Below are 14963 nucleotides of genomic sequence, written 5' to 3'. Positions count from 1 at the left end.
ACAAATTACGTATTATACACAAATTACGTTATTATACACAAATTACGTTGACATACACAATTTACGTTGACATACACAATTTACGTTACTATACACAAATTACGTTACTATACATAAATAACGTTGATGTAAACAAATTACGTTTATGTAAACAAATTACGTTGACATCCACAATATATGTTGCTATACACAAATTACGTCGCTATACATAAATTACGTTGATGTAAACAAATTACGTATTATACACAAATTACGTTATTATACACAAATTACGTTGACATACACAATTTACGTTGACATACACAATTTACGTTACTATACACAAATTACGTTACTATACATAAATAACGTTGATGTAAACAAATTACGTTTATGTAAACAAATTACGTTGACATACACAATATATGTTGCTATACACAAATTACGTCGCTATACATAAATTACGTTGATGTAAACAAATTACGTTAATGTAAACAAATTAGATTGATATACATAAATTACAGTAATATACACTGAATTATATTGATGTACACAACTTTAATTTAATAATTTATTTAATTAATTTTATACAACAATTAATTACTAGTTTTTTCAAATCTAATTTTAATTTTAATATATATTTTATATAAAATAAATAAATAATATTTATAATACTATTTAATACAATAAATATGTTTTGTTTACTAATTATAAATTACAAATTAATTTATTAATATATAGATATTTATTAGTATAAAAAATAAACTCTAGAAAACAAATGCCTTGACATCCGGGCTCATGGATGTAATGTTAACTTTCCAATCAAATCGATTGTTATACCTATACATTGGAGACCTAAGTGTCAATTGAATAGTCGGATAGCTATCGTCGCCAACTGATAGGACTGTCCGTATGGTTTCAATGTCGGTAAACGGCTGGTCATTGACGAACATTACAAATCGGTTGACAATATTTCTTAAATAAATAAAACAAATTAATTAATTAATTAGTAAAACAATTAATTAGTAAATTATAGTTTTTTTTAGACAAAACAAAAAATACAATACAATGGTTGGGATTCGGGAAGCAATTCCTCGATAGTAAACCAAACATTATTGCTATCAAATTCATCGTAATGTTTGGCCAAAATTAGGGCCAACTGTCTATTACTGGAGCCAAACATTGAATACAGTTTCCGGAGCCGATTTAGGTTTATACCTGTATATGCATCAACATAGCTAATGGCCCTCAACATAAACTCTAAGGGGATTAGACATTACAAACAAACAAATATAAAATTATTAGTATATCAAACAATGTAGTGATATATATACAGTATATACAGGGTTTTCGATTCCAGGGGGGGGGGGGGTATAGAGGAATAAAATGGCAAAAATATCGCAAAAAAAATTTGGGGGAGGAATAGGGTGGGGTGAATAATTTTTATTGCATTTTTAAACGACAATTTTTTACCAAATTTGAGTAAATTTCTAATATATTCCCATTAAATTCCCATTAAATTGCCAAATAAATAACAAATAAATTCGCCCCTACCTCCTCATCTTTCGCAACCCTGATATATACTGTATATACAGTATATATCATATATATGACATACCGTTAACTGTTTGATAGTCGACGGCAAACGTTATCTGGCCTCTGGTGACAAACCCACCCCAAACAATACCGCTTAGTCGGCCATCGGTATCGATTAGTGGACAGCCGGAAAACCCCGGTACATTGACGGCCGTATGGGCTACGATAGGCAAGTGACCGGCAAACGGTACAGTACTTATCCTATACGTGTCGTTTGCATTGTTTAGCTGAACCGACGGCTGCACTACCAGACCCGGATGTACAGTAAAGGCTATCTGTCCGTGACCAAACATGCAACCCGGTTGGCCAAACTTGGTTTCAGTGGCCATTGGCATCGGATTGAATAGGCTGTTCAGACGCTGTAGTCGGACCAGTGCCAGATCCCAGTGCTGTTCAACATACAGGACATCGGCTAACTCTACGTATACTCTATTGTCGTTGTGGTCGGGTTTATAGATAACCCTGACTACTGGCGAATGGGTGACCGCGTGATAGTTAGTCAACAGTAGACAACCGGTATCCGTGGTGTTGGCCACACAAACACCTGATCCTTCAGTAAAAATCTGGTCACTATTGTCCAGTTTTTTTATAACAATTATACCGATTGATCGGATACAATGTTTTCTGATAGCATCGATATCGATGCCATCCGGTTGGCCGCCGTTGCCCACAAAATTGATAGGTTTGTTGTTATCATTGTTGTCCATCATCAGAGCCGATCTATTAGTTAGTGGCCACCATTGTTGTGGGATATGTGTGTATGATAATGGCATACCAGTGCCAGATGCTGATGATGATGACAACCTACCAGATCTACTACTACTACTACAGTGGTGTCTAAACAATGTTTTTTAGACCATCGATGTTATTGTCATACATATAGTATGTAATGTATTGTAAAATCAAGCGATTATTTGGTACCCAATAAACACTATAATTGACAATACATTCAATGAATACAATATTTTTAGAGACAGTAATAACGTTTGTAATTATTATGTAATAAATTGAAAACTTAGTACTATTTACAAGTGAGATAGTCTAAAATTTTAATATTTTCTGCATTGCATCATGGACAATTATTTATGATTTTTAGTACACAAATTAGTATAGATTGGAGAGTATAAAGTGGAAAAATAAAGTTATAAATACATTATTTTAATTAAATATTTAATATAAAATAACTAATTTATTATAATACATATTTTATATTAATATAATTGAAATTATTTCAATATTTTATAGGATTAATAATGAATGAGTAATTATTTTTTTTTATCAAACTTTAAGTAGGATACAGGCAGTTATAAAGTTTATATATAAGTATATATAAATATAGAGTAATAAAATTAAAAAAAAATATAATATAATAAAATTAATGTTACATTTAAAACATTTTAATATTAATACTGATTATCCTATCTACTAAATTAATTTTAAGGTTTGATGTAATAATAATTTAATCTAATATTAAATTTTAAAAAATGAAATCATATATTTAATGAATACTGACTAATAAATAGATAGTAACTATCTCTTATCTTATTTCATATCTTATCTTACATAAATTACGTTGATGTAAACAAATTACGTATATGTACAAAAATTACGTTACTATCCATAAATTTCGTTGATGTAAACAAATTACGTATAYGTACACAAATTACGTTACTATACATAAATTACGTTGATGTAAACAAATTACGTWTAWGTAMAMAAATTACGTTACTATCCATAAATTTCGTTGATGTAAACAAATTACGTATACGTACACAAATTACGTTACTATAYAAAAATTACGTTGATATACACAAATTACGTTGATATACACAAATTACGTTGATCTAAACAAATTACGTTGGTATACATAAATTACGTTGATATACAGAAATTACGTTACTATACACAAATTACGTTACTATACATTAATAACGTTGATGTAAACAAATTACGTTATTATACACAAATTACGTTTATGTAAACAAATTACGTTATTATTTACAAATTACGTTACTATACATAAATTACGTTGACATACACAATTTACGTTACTATACACAAATTACGTTTATGTAAACAAATTACGTTATTATTCACAAATTACGTTGCTATACATAAATTACGTTGACATACACAATTTACGTTACTATACACAAATTACGTTATTATACACAAATTACGTTATTATTCACAAATTACGTTACTATACATAAATTACGTTGACATACACAATTTACGTTACTATACACAAATTACGTTATTATACACAAATTACGTTTATGTAAACAAATTACGTTATTATTCACAAATTACGTTATTATACACAAATTACGTTATTATTCACAAATTACGTTGATGTAAACAAATTACGTATTATACACAAATTACGTTACTATACATAAATAACGTTGATGTAAACAAATTACGTTGATGTAAACAAATTACGTATTATACACAAATTACGTTATTATACACAAATTACGTTGACATACACAAATTACGTTATTATACACAAATTACGTTGATGTAAACAAATTACGTATTATACACAAATTACGTATTATACACAAATTACGTTATTATACACAAATTACGTTGACATACACAATTTACGTTGACATACACAATTTACGTTACTATACACAGGTTACGTTACTATACATAAATAACGTTGATGTAAACAAATTACGTTTATGTAAACAAATTACGTTGACATCCACAATATATGTTGCTATACACAAATTACGTCGCTATACATAAATTACGTTGATGTAAACAAATTACGTATTATACACAAATTACGTTATTATACACAAATTACGTTGACATACACAATTTACGTTGACATACACAATTTACGTTACTATACACAAATTACGTTACTATACATAAATAACGTTGATGTAAACAAATTACGTTTATGTAAACAAATTACGTTGACATACACAATATATGTTGCTATACACAAATTACGTCGCTATACATAAATTACGTTGATGTAAACAAATTACGTTAATGTAAACAAATTAGATTGATATACATAAATTACAGTAATATACACTGAATTATATTGATGTACACAACTTTAATTTAATAATTTATTTAATTAATTTTATACAACAATTAATTACTAGTTTTTTCAAATCTAATTTTAATTTTAATATATATTTTATATAAAATAAATAAATAATATTTATAATACTATTTAATACAATAAATATGTTTTGTTTACTAATTATAAATTACAAATTAATTTATTAATATATAGATATTTATTAGTATAAAAAATAAACTCTAGAAAACAAATGCCTTGACATCCGGGCTCATGGATGTAATGTTAACTTTCCAATCAAATCGATTGTTATACCTATACATTGGAGACCTAAGTGTCAATTGAATAGTCGGATAGCTATCGTCGCCAACTGATAGGACTGTCCGTATGGTTTCAATGTCGGTAAACGGCTGGTCATTGACGAACATTACAAATCGGTTGACAATATTTCTTAAATAAATAAAACAAATTAATTAATTAATTAGTAAAACAATTAATTAGTAAATTATAGTTTTTTTTAGACAAAACAAAAAATACAATACAATGGTTGGGATTCGGGAAGCAATTCCTCGATAGTAAACCAAACATTATTGCTATCAAATTCATCGTAATGTTTGGCCAAAATTAGGGCCAACTGTCTATTACTGGAGCCAAACATTGAATACAGTTTCCGGAGCCGATTTAGGTTTATACCTGTATATGCATCAACATAGCTAATGGCCCTCAACATAAACTCTAAGGGGATTAGACATTACAAACAAACAAATATAAAATTATTAGTATATCAAACAATGTAGTGATATATATACAGTATATACAGGGTTTTCGATTCCAGGGGGGGGGTATAGAGGAATAAAATGGCAAAAATATCGCAAAAAAAATTTGGGGGAGGAATAGGGTGGGGTGAATAATTTTTATTGCATTTTTAAACGACAATTTTTTACCAAATTTGAGTAAATTTCTAATATATTCCCATTAAATTCCCATTAAATTGCCAAATAAATAACAAATAAATTCGCCCCTACCTCCTCATCTTTCGCAACCCTGATATATACTGTATATACAGTATATATCATATATATGACATACCGTTAACTGTTTGATAGTCGACGGCAAACGTTATCTGGCCTCTGGTGACAAACCCACCCCAAACAATACCGCTTAGTCGGCCATCGGTATCGATTAGTGGACAGCCGGAAAACCCCGGTACATTGACGGCCGTATGGGCTACGATAGGCAAGTGACCGGCAAACGGTACAGTACTTATCCTATACGTGTCGTTTGCATTGTTTAGCTGAACCGACGGCTGCACTACCAGACCCGGATGTACAGTAAAGGCTATCTGTCCGTGACCAAACATGCAACCCGGTTGGCCAAACTTGGTTTCAGTGGCCATTGGCATCGGATTGAATAGGCTGTTCAGACGCTGTAGTCGGACCAGTGCCAGATCCCAGTGCTGTTCAACATACAGGACATCGGCTAACTCTACGTATACTCTATTGTCGTTGTGGTCGGGTTTATAGATAACCCTGACTACTGGCGAATGGGTGACCGCGTGATAGTTAGTCAACAGTAGACAACCGGTATCCGTGGTGTTGGCCACACAAACACCTGATCCTTCAGTAAAAATCTGGTCACTATTGTCCAGTTTTTTTATAACAATTATACCGATTGATCGGATACAATGTTTTCTGATAGCATCGATATCGATGCCATCCGGTTGGCCGCCGTTGCCCACAAAATTGATAGGTTTGTTGTTATCATTGTTGTCCATCATCAGAGCCGATCTATTAGTTAGTGGCCACCATTGTTGTGGGATATGTGTGTATGATAATGGCATACCAGTGCCAGATGCTGATGATGATGACAACCTACCAGATCTACTACTACTACTACAGTGGTGTCTAAACAATGTTTTTTAGACCATCGATGTTATTGTCATACATATAGTATGTAATGTATTGTAAAATCAAGCGATTATTTGGTACCCAATAAACACTATAATTGACAATACATTCAATGAATACAATATTTTTAGAGACAGTAATAACGTTTGTAATTATTATGTAATAAATTGAAAACTTAGTACTATTTACAAGTGAGATAGTCTAAAATTTTAATATTTTCTGCATTGCATCATGGACAATTATTTATGATTTTTAGTACACAAATTAGTATAGATTGGAGAGTATAAAGTGGAAAAATAAAGTTATAAATACATTATTTTAATTAAATATTTAATATAAAATAACTAATTTATTATAATACATATTTTATATTAATATAATTGAAATTATTTCAATATTTTATAGGATTAATAATGAATGAGTAATTATTTTTTTTTATCAAACTTTAAGTAGGATACAGGCAGTTATAAAGTTTATATATAAGTATATATAAATATAGAGTAATAAAATTAAAAAAAAATATAATATAATAAAATTAATGTTACATTTAAAACATTTTAATATTAATACTGATTATCCTATCTACTAAATTAATTTTAAGGTTTGATGTAATAATAATTTAATCTAATATTAAATTTTAAAAAATGAAATCATATATTTAATGAATACTGACTAATAAATAGATAGTAACTATCTCTTATCTTATTTCATATCTTATCTTACATAAATAACGTTGATGTAAACAAATTACGTTTATGTAAACAAATTACGTTACTATACATAAATTTCGTTGATGTAAACAAATTACGTTTAAGTAAACAAATTATGTTACTATACATAAATTACGTTGATGTAAACAAATTACGTTTAAGTAAACAAATTATGTTGCTATACATAAATTACGTTTATGTAAACAAATTACGTTATTATACACAAATTACGTTACTATACATAAATTACGTTGATCTAAACAAATTACGTTGATGTAAACAAATTACGTTATTATACACAAATTACGTTGAGATACACAATTTACGTTACTATACACAAATTACGTTACTATACATTAATAACGTTGATGTAAACAAATTACGTTATTATACACAAATTACGTTTATGTAAACAAATTACGTTATTATTTACAAATTACGTTACTATACATAAATTACGTTGACATACACAATTTACGTTACTATACACAAATTACGTTTATGTAAACAAATTACGTTATTATTCACAAATTACGTTGCTATACATAAATTACGTTGACATACACAATTTACGTTACTATACACAAATTACGTTATTATACACAAATTACGTTATTATTCACAAATTACGTTACTATACATAAATTACGTTGACATACACAATTTACGTTACTATACACAAATTACGTTATTATACACAAATTACGTTTATGTAAACAAATTACGTTATTATTCACAAATTACGTTATTATACACAAATTACGTTATTATTCACAAATTACGTTGATGTAAACAAATTACGTATTATACACAAATTACGTTACTATACATAAATAACGTTGATGTAAACAAATTACGTTGATGTAAACAAATTACGTATTATACACAAATTACGTTATTATACACAAATTACGTTGACATACACAAATTACGTTATTATACACAAATTACGTTGATGTAAACAAATTACGTATTATACACAAATTACGTATTATACACAAATTACGTTATTATACACAAATTACGTTGACATACACAATTTACGTTGACATACACAATTTACGTTACTATACACAAATTACGTTACTATACATAAATAACGTTGATGTAAACAAATTACGTTTATGTAAACAAATTACGTTGACATCCACAATATATGTTGCTATACACAAATTACGTCGCTATACATAAATTACGTTGATGTAAACAAATTACGTATTATACACAAATTACGTTATTATACACAAATTACGTTGACATACACAATTTACGTTGACATACACAATTTACGTTACTATACACAAATTACGTTACTATACATAAATAACGTTGATGTAAACAAATTACGTTTATGTAAACAAATTACGTTGACATACACAATATATGTTGCTATACACAAATTACGTCGCTATACATAAATTACGTTGATGTAAACAAATTACGTTAATGTAAACAAATTAGATTGATATACATAAATTACAGTAATATACACTGAATTATATTGATGTACACAACTTTAATTTAATAATTTATTTAATTAATTTTATACAACAATTAATTACTAGTTTTTTCAAATCTAATTTTAATTTTAATATATATTTTATATAAAATAAATAAATAATATTTATAATACTATTTAATACAATAAATATGTTTTGTTTACTAATTATAAATTACAAATTAATTTATTAATATATAGATATTTATTAGTATAAAAAATAAACTCTAGAAAACAAATGCCTTGACATCCGGGCTCATGGATGTAATGTTAACTTTCCAATCAAATCGATTGTTATACCTATACATTGGAGACCTAAGTGTCAATTGAATAGTCGGATAGCTATCGTCGCCAACTGATAGGACTGTCCGTATGGTTTCAATGTCGGTAAACGGCTGGTCATTGACGAACATTACAAATCGGTTGACAATATTTCTTAAATAAATAAAACAAATTAATTAATTAATTAGTAAAACAATTAATTAGTAAATTATAGTTTTTTTTAGACAAAACAAAAAATACAATACAATGGTTGGGATTCGGGAAGCAATTCCTCGATAGTAAACCAAACATTATTGCTATCAAATTCATCGTAATGTTTGGCCAAAATTAGGGCCAACTGTCTATTACTGGAGCCAAACATTGAATACAGTTTCCGGAGCCGATTTAGGTTTATACCTGTATATGCATCAACATAGCTAATGGCCCTCAACATAAACTCTAAGGGGATTAGACATTACAAACAAACAAATATAAAATTATTAGTATATCAAACAATGTAGTGATATATATACAGTATATACAGGGTTTTCGATTCCAGGGGGGGGGTATAGAGGAATAAAATGGCAAAAATATCGCAAAAAAAATTTGGGGGAGGAATAGGGTGGGGTGAATAATTTTTATTGCATTTTTAAACGACAATTTTTTACCAAATTTGAGTAAATTTCTAATATATTCCCATTAAATTCCCATTAAATTGCCAAATAAATAACAAATAAATTCGCCCCTACCTCCTCATCTTTCGCAACCCTGATATATACTGTATATACAGTATATATCATATATATGACATACCGTTAACTGTTTGATAGTCGACGGCAAACGTTATCTGGCCTCTGGTGACAAACCCACCCCAAACAATACCGCTTAGTCGGCCATCGGTATCGATTAGTGGACAGCCGGAAAACCCCGGTACATTGACGGCCGTATGGGCTACGATAGGCAAGTGACCGGCAAACGGTACAGTACTTATCCTATACGTGTCGTTTGCATTGTTTAGCTGAACCGACGGCTGCACTACCAGACCCGGATGTACAGTAAAGGCTATCTGTCCGTGACCAAACATGCAACCCGGTTGGCCAAACTTGGTTTCAGTGGCCATTGGCATCGGATTGAATAGGCTGTTCAGACGCTGTAGTCGGACCAGTGCCAGATCCCAGTGCTGTTCAACATACAGGACATCGGCTAACTCTACGTATACTCTATTGTCGTTGTGGTCGGGTTTATAGATAACCCTGACTACTGGCGAATGGGTGACCGCGTGATAGTTAGTCAACAGTAGACAACCGGTATCCGTGGTGTTGGCCACACAAACACCTGATCCTTCAGTAAAAATCTGGTCACTATTGTCCAGTTTTTTTATAACAATTATACCGATTGATCGGATACAATGTTTTCTGATAGCATCGATATCGATGCCATCCGGTTGGCCGCCGTTGCCCACAAAATTGATAGGTTTGTTGTTATCATTGTTGTCCATCATCAGAGCCGATCTATTAGTTAGTGGCCACCATTGTTGTGGGATATGTGTGTATGATAATGGCATACCAGTGCCAGATGCTGATGATGATGACAACCTACCAGATCTACTACTACTACTACAGTGGTGTCTAAACAATGTTTTTTAGACCATCGATGTTATTGTCATACATATAGTATGTAATGTATTGTAAAATCAAGCGATTATTTGGTACCCAATAAACACTATAATTGACAATACATTCAATGAATACAATATTTTTAGAGACAGTAATAACGTTTGTAATTATTATGTAATAAATTGAAAACTTAGTACTATTTACAAGTGAGATAGTCTAAAATTTTAATATTTTCTGCATTGCATCATGGACAATTATTTATGATTTTTAGTACACAAATTAGTATAGATTGGAGAGTATAAAGTGGAAAAATAAAGTTATAAATACATTATTTTAATTAAATATTTAATATAAAATAACTAATTTATTATAATACATATTTTATATTAATATAATTGAAATTATTTCAATATTTTATAGGATTAATAATGAATGAGTAATTATTTTTTTTTATCAAACTTTAAGTAGGATACAGGCAGTTATAAAGTTTATATATAAGTATATATAAATATAGAGTAATAAAATTAAAAAAAAATATAATATAATAAAATTAATGTTACATTTAAAACATTTTAATATTAATACTGATTATCCTATCTACTAAATTAATTTTAAGGTTTGATGTAATAATAATTTAATCTAATATTAAATTTTAAAAAATGAAATCATATATTTAATGAATACTGACTAATAAATAGATAGTAACTATCTCTTATCTTATTTCATATCTTATCTTACATAAATAACGTTGATGTAAACAAATTACGTTTATGTAAACAAATTACGTTACTATACATAAATTTCGTTGATGTAAACAAATTACGTTTAAGTAAACAAATTATGTTACTATACATAAATTACGTTGATGTAAACAAATTACGTTTAAGTAAACAAATTATGTTGCTATACATAAATTACGTTTATGTAAACAAATTACGTTATTATACACAAATTACGTTACTATACATAAATTACGTTGATCTAAACAAATTACGTTGATGTAAACAAATTACGTTATTATACACAAATTACGTTGAGATACACAATTTACGTTACTATACACAAATTACGTTACTATACATTAATAACGTTGATGTAAACAAATTACGTTATTATACACAAATTACGTTTATGTAAACAAATTACGTTATTATTTACAAATTACGTTACTATACATAAATTACGTTGACATACACAATTTACGTTACTATACACAAATTACGTTTATGTAAACAAATTACGTTATTATTCACAAATTACGTTGCTATACATAAATTACGTTGACATACACAATTTACGTTACTATACACAAATTACGTTATTATACACAAATTACGTTATTATTCACAAATTACGTTACTATACATAAATTACGTTGACATACACAATTTACGTTACTATACACAAATTACGTTATTATACACAAATTACGTTTATGTAAACAAATTACGTTATTATTCACAAATTACGTTRWTMTACACAAATTACGTKGATCTACACAAATTACGTTGATYTACACAAATTACGTACATTTTATACACAAATTACGTACATTATACACAAATTACGTTGATMTAAACAAATTACGTTGATMTAAACAAATTACGTTGATCTACACAAATTACGTTTMTACACAAATTACGTKGATCTACACAAATTACGTTGAKCTACACAAATTACGTTSWTATACACAAATTACGTTGATMTACACAAATTACGTTTCTACACAAATTACGTATTATACACAAATTACGTTATTATACACAAATTACGTTGACATACACAATTTACGTTGACATACACAATTTACGTTACTATACACAAATTACGTTACTATACATAAATAACGTTGATGTAAACAAATTACGTTTATGTAAACAAATTACGTTGACATCCACAATATATGTTGCTATACACAAATTACGTCGCTATACATAAATTACGTTGATGTAAACAAATTACGTATTATACACAAATTACGTTATTATACACAAATTACGTTGACATACACAATTTACGTTGACATACACAATTTACGTTACTATACACAAATTACGTTACTATACATAAATAACGTTGATGTAAACAAATTACGTTTATGTAAACAAATTACGTTGACATACACAATATATGTTGCTATACACAAATTACGTCGCTATACATAAATTACGTTGATGTAAACAAATTACGTTAATGTAAACAAATTAGATTGATATACATAAATTACAGTAATATACACTGAATTATATTGATGTACACAACTTTAATTTAATAATTTATTTAATTAATTTTATACAACAATTAATTACTAGTTTTTTCAAATCTAATTTTAATTTTAATATATATTTTATATAAAATAAATAAATAATATTTATAATACTATTTAATACAATAAATATGTTTTGTTTACTAATTATAAATTACAAATTAATTTATTAATATATAGATATTTATTAGTATAAAAAATAAACTCTAGAAAACAAATGCCTTGACATCCGGGCTCATGGATGTAATGTTAACTTTCCAATCAAATCGATTGTTATACCTATACATTGGAGACCTAAGTGTCAATTGAATAGTCGGATAGCTATCGTCGCCAACTGATAGGACTGTCCGTATGGTTTCAATGTCGGTAAACGGCTGGTCATTGACGAACATTACAAATCGGTTGACAATATTTCTTAAATAAATAAAACAAATTAATTAATTAATTAGTAAAACAATTAATTAGTAAATTATAGTTTTTTTTAGACAAAACAAAAAATACAATACAATGGTTGGGATTCGGGAAGCAATTCCTCGATAGTAAACCAAACATTATTGCTATCAAATTCATCGTAATGTTTGGCCAAAATTAGGGCCAACTGTCTATTACTGGAGCCAAACATTGAATACAGTTTCCGGAGCCGATTTAGGTTTATACCTGTATATGCATCAACATAGCTAATGGCCCTCAACATAAACTCTAAGGGGATTAGACATTACAAACAAACAAATATAAAATTATTAGTATATCAAACAATGTAGTGATATATATACAGTATATACAGGGTTTTCGATTCCAGGGGGGGGGTATAGAGGAATAAAATGGCAAAAATATCGCAAAAAAAATTTGGGGGAGGAATAGGGTGGGGTGAATAATTTTTATTGCATTTTTAAACGACAATTTTTTACCAAATTTGAGTAAATTTCTAATATATTCCCATTAAATTCCCATTAAATTGCCAAATAAATAACAAATAAATTCGCCCCTACCTCCTCATCTTTCGCAACCCTGATATATACTGTATATACAGTATATATCATATATATGACATACCGTTAACTGTTTGATAGTCGACGGCAAACGTTATCTGGCCTCTGGTGACAAACCCACCCCAAACAATACCGCTTAGTCGGCCATCGGTATCGATTAGTGGACAGCCGGAAAACCCCGGTACATTGACGGCCGTATGGGCTACGATAGGCAAGTGACCGGCAAACGGTACAGTACTTATCCTATACGTGTCGTTTGCATTGTTTAGCTGAACCGACGGCTGCACTACCAGACCCGGATGTACAGTAAAGGCTATCTGTCCGTGACCAAACATGCAACCCGGTTGGCCAAACTTGGTTTCAGTGGCCATTGGCATCGGATTGAATAGGCTGTTCAGACGCTGTAGTCGGACCAGTGCCAGATCCCAGTGCTGTTCAACATACAGGACATCGGCTAACTCTACGTATACTCTATTGTCGTTGTGGTCGGGTTTATAGATAACCCTGACTACTGGCGAATGGGTGACCGCGTGATAGTTAGTCAACAGTAGACAACCGGTATCCGTGGTGTTGGCCACACAAACACCTGATCCTTCAGTAAAAATCTGGTCACTATTGTCCAGTTTTTTTATAACAATTATACCGATTGATCGGATACAATGTTTTCTGATAGCATCGATATCGATGCCATCCGGTTGGCCGCCGTTGCCCACAAAATTGATAGGTTTGTTGTTATCATTGTTGTCCATCATCAGAGCCGATCTATTAGTTAGTGGCCACCATTGTTGTGGGATATGTGTGTATGATAATGGCATACCAGTGCCAGATGCTGATGATGATGACAACCTACCAGATCTACTACTACTACTACAGTGGTGTCTAAACAATGTTTTTTAGACCATCGATGTTATTGTCATACATATAGTATGTAATGTATTGTAAAATCAAGCGATTATTTGGTACCCAATAAACACTATAATTGACAATACATTCAATGAATACAATATTTTTAGAGACAGTAATAACGTTTGTAATTATTATGTAATAAATTGAAAACTTAGTACTATTTACAAGTGAGATAGTCTAAAA

At 29.4% G+C, this 14963-nt stretch overlaps 4 protein-coding genes across 4 annotated transcripts; all 4 read right to left on the bottom strand.

The window, feature by feature from the left end:
* Positions 1–746: 746 nt before the first annotated feature.
* On the bottom strand, positions 747–2499 carry LOC128954984 (uncharacterized). Its single transcript, XM_054300607.1, has 3 exons — positions 1598–2499; positions 1047–1239; positions 747–954 (listed from the first exon to the last, which is right to left on the bottom strand). The coding sequence occupies exons 1-3, from the start codon at positions 2346–2348 to the stop codon at positions 747–749; spliced, it is 1152 nt and encodes a 383-aa protein (XP_054156582.1). The 5' UTR covers positions 2349–2499.
* Positions 2500–4869: 2370 nt separating this feature from the next.
* On the bottom strand, positions 4870–6618 carry LOC128954982 (uncharacterized). Its single transcript, XM_054300604.1, has 3 exons — positions 5717–6618; positions 5170–5362; positions 4870–5077 (listed from the first exon to the last, which is right to left on the bottom strand). Exons 1-3 carry the CDS (start codon positions 6465–6467, stop codon positions 4870–4872), a joined length of 1152 nt encoding a protein of 383 aa, XP_054156579.1. The 5' UTR covers positions 6468–6618.
* A 2351-nt stretch (positions 6619–8969) lies between these two features.
* LOC128954980 (uncharacterized) lies at positions 8970–10718 on the bottom strand. Its single transcript, XM_054300602.1, has 3 exons — positions 9817–10718; positions 9270–9462; positions 8970–9177 (listed from the first exon to the last, which is right to left on the bottom strand). The coding sequence occupies exons 1-3, from the start codon at positions 10565–10567 to the stop codon at positions 8970–8972; spliced, it is 1152 nt and encodes a 383-aa protein (XP_054156577.1). The 5' UTR covers positions 10568–10718.
* Positions 10719–13091: 2373 nt separating this feature from the next.
* LOC128954978 (uncharacterized) lies at positions 13092–14840 on the bottom strand. Its single transcript, XM_054300601.1, has 3 exons — positions 13939–14840; positions 13392–13584; positions 13092–13299 (listed from the first exon to the last, which is right to left on the bottom strand). The coding sequence occupies exons 1-3, from the start codon at positions 14687–14689 to the stop codon at positions 13092–13094; spliced, it is 1152 nt and encodes a 383-aa protein (XP_054156576.1). The 5' UTR covers positions 14690–14840.
* Between the last annotated feature and the right edge of the window lie 123 nt (positions 14841–14963).

This window comes from Oppia nitens, unplaced genomic scaffold (assembly GCF_028296485.1).
Source record: "Oppia nitens isolate AA-2021 unplaced genomic scaffold, nextdenovo-longstitch-racon4-pilon3 scaffold2_pilon_pilon_pilon, whole genome shotgun sequence".
Classification (NCBI taxonomy): domain Eukaryota; kingdom Metazoa; phylum Arthropoda; class Arachnida; order Sarcoptiformes; family Oppiidae; genus Oppia; species Oppia nitens.
Note: the sequence above shows the minus strand (reverse complement) of the source record. Positions and strands in the feature narration are given on the sequence as shown.

Coding starts and splice junctions, on each gene's coding strand:
- LOC128954984 (XM_054300607.1), bottom strand. CDS start 2,348: ATGCCATTATCATACACACATATCCCACAACAATGGTGGCCACTAACT. Junction 1,240..1,597: donor CGACTATCAAACAGTTAACG/GTATGTCATATA, acceptor TAATCCCCTTAG/AGTTTATGTTGAGGGCCATT. Junction 955..1,046: donor CTTCCCGAATCCCAACCATT/GTATTGTATTTT, acceptor TATTTATTTAAG/AAATATTGTCAACCGATTTG.
- LOC128954982 (XM_054300604.1), bottom strand. CDS start 6,467: ATGCCATTATCATACACACATATCCCACAACAATGGTGGCCACTAACT. Junction 5,363..5,716: donor CGACTATCAAACAGTTAACG/GTATGTCATATA, acceptor TAATCCCCTTAG/AGTTTATGTTGAGGGCCATT. Junction 5,078..5,169: donor CTTCCCGAATCCCAACCATT/GTATTGTATTTT, acceptor TATTTATTTAAG/AAATATTGTCAACCGATTTG.
- LOC128954980 (XM_054300602.1), bottom strand. CDS start 10,567: ATGCCATTATCATACACACATATCCCACAACAATGGTGGCCACTAACT. Junction 9,463..9,816: donor CGACTATCAAACAGTTAACG/GTATGTCATATA, acceptor TAATCCCCTTAG/AGTTTATGTTGAGGGCCATT. Junction 9,178..9,269: donor CTTCCCGAATCCCAACCATT/GTATTGTATTTT, acceptor TATTTATTTAAG/AAATATTGTCAACCGATTTG.
- LOC128954978 (XM_054300601.1), bottom strand. CDS start 14,689: ATGCCATTATCATACACACATATCCCACAACAATGGTGGCCACTAACT. Junction 13,585..13,938: donor CGACTATCAAACAGTTAACG/GTATGTCATATA, acceptor TAATCCCCTTAG/AGTTTATGTTGAGGGCCATT. Junction 13,300..13,391: donor CTTCCCGAATCCCAACCATT/GTATTGTATTTT, acceptor TATTTATTTAAG/AAATATTGTCAACCGATTTG.